The 1,093-nt window shown below is 33.7% G+C and overlaps 1 protein-coding gene across 1 annotated transcript; it reads right to left on the bottom strand.

The window, feature by feature from the left end:
* Positions 1 to 374: 374 nt before the first annotated feature.
* On the bottom strand, positions 375 to 623 carry LOTGIDRAFT_147399 (hypothetical protein; the record flags this gene model as incomplete). The annotated part of the gene is made up of 1 exon (XM_009055197.1): positions 375 to 623. A coding segment is annotated over one exon (249 nt), but the record flags the coding sequence as incomplete, so codon positions are not given.
* Positions 624 to 1,093: the final 470 nt, after the last annotated feature.

The raw sequence follows: 1,093 nt of genomic DNA, 5'->3' as shown, positions 1-1,093 counted from the left end.
GTATTCTACAAGTTTTGTATGTTTTTGTTACTTTAGGTGTAGGTTGTGCTTAATATCTTTGAGTAAAATGGCTAGACCGGTTTTTTCCAAGAGTTTTCGTGGTCTTGTTCGTGAAATACATAATTCGTCATGCCAACACGTAGAGAAAGATGCCTCTACCTTTTGTATAAGTTTCAACGTGAAAAAACCAAGTGTTAAGTCACAATCGATAGAATAATTAGTAAACGGTTACATAGATATTTCAACTCTCACATTGAAAATAAACTGGTCTATCCCTTTAAACGTTGTATGTCTCCTTCTTCCATATTGTTTGGTGTTTGTGTTATATACTCCTTACTTCTAAATGTTCTTCAAGTCTTACGTAATTTCTTTAACTAATTTATGTAAAATGCAGAAAAAAATGACTTACCTTGTAATTCCTCAAACTGATTTTCGACCGACTGTTGTAAACAGATATCAGATTTTCCGTCCCCAGCACAGACTTGACGCTGTTTTAAAACTGGACAATGTTTTCCGCCATTTTCAGGATGAACTTTGACCTTTCGTATACGTTTTTTACTGCCGTATCCACATGGATTATCACATTCAGACCAATCACCCCAGTCTCCAACTTGACAGTCCACGGCTGGAATAGACAAATTTTCAAATATAAAATCAAAATGAGGGGATGGTTATTGTTAAAGGGAAAGATGCGCCATCATACTTTAGTCTCATAATCTGGAATTTTATAGCTAAGCCAATCAGTAATAGTGTTCACAGCTCACTGATGAAATTTGGGCCTTCAAATCCATGTGTGTCGAGAATTATCCGAGATTGAATGTTAAAAAGATCTTTCATCATTTTAAGATACTCTGTGATATATAGAAATAGTGAGTTAAATTCCTAGTTTGATATATTTTTGAAGGAATTAGATACAACAACAGCTTGAGCTAAAAAAAAAGGCATCCTTAAAAAAAGTCCAATGCAAAACAATAGATCTTATATTCCTAATTATTTCAAAAGAACTATCACAAACTGATCAATATTATGTCTACTGCTTTCAGCCAGGTGTTGTTCATTTTCAAATTGCTATAACACATTGTTTGACCATCTT

This window comes from Lottia gigantea, assembly GCF_000327385.1.
Source record: "Lottia gigantea unplaced genomic scaffold LOTGIsca_2378, whole genome shotgun sequence".
Taxonomy (NCBI): domain Eukaryota; kingdom Metazoa; phylum Mollusca; class Gastropoda; family Lottiidae; genus Lottia; species Lottia gigantea.
Note: the sequence above shows the minus strand (reverse complement) of the source record. Positions and strands in the feature narration are given on the sequence as shown.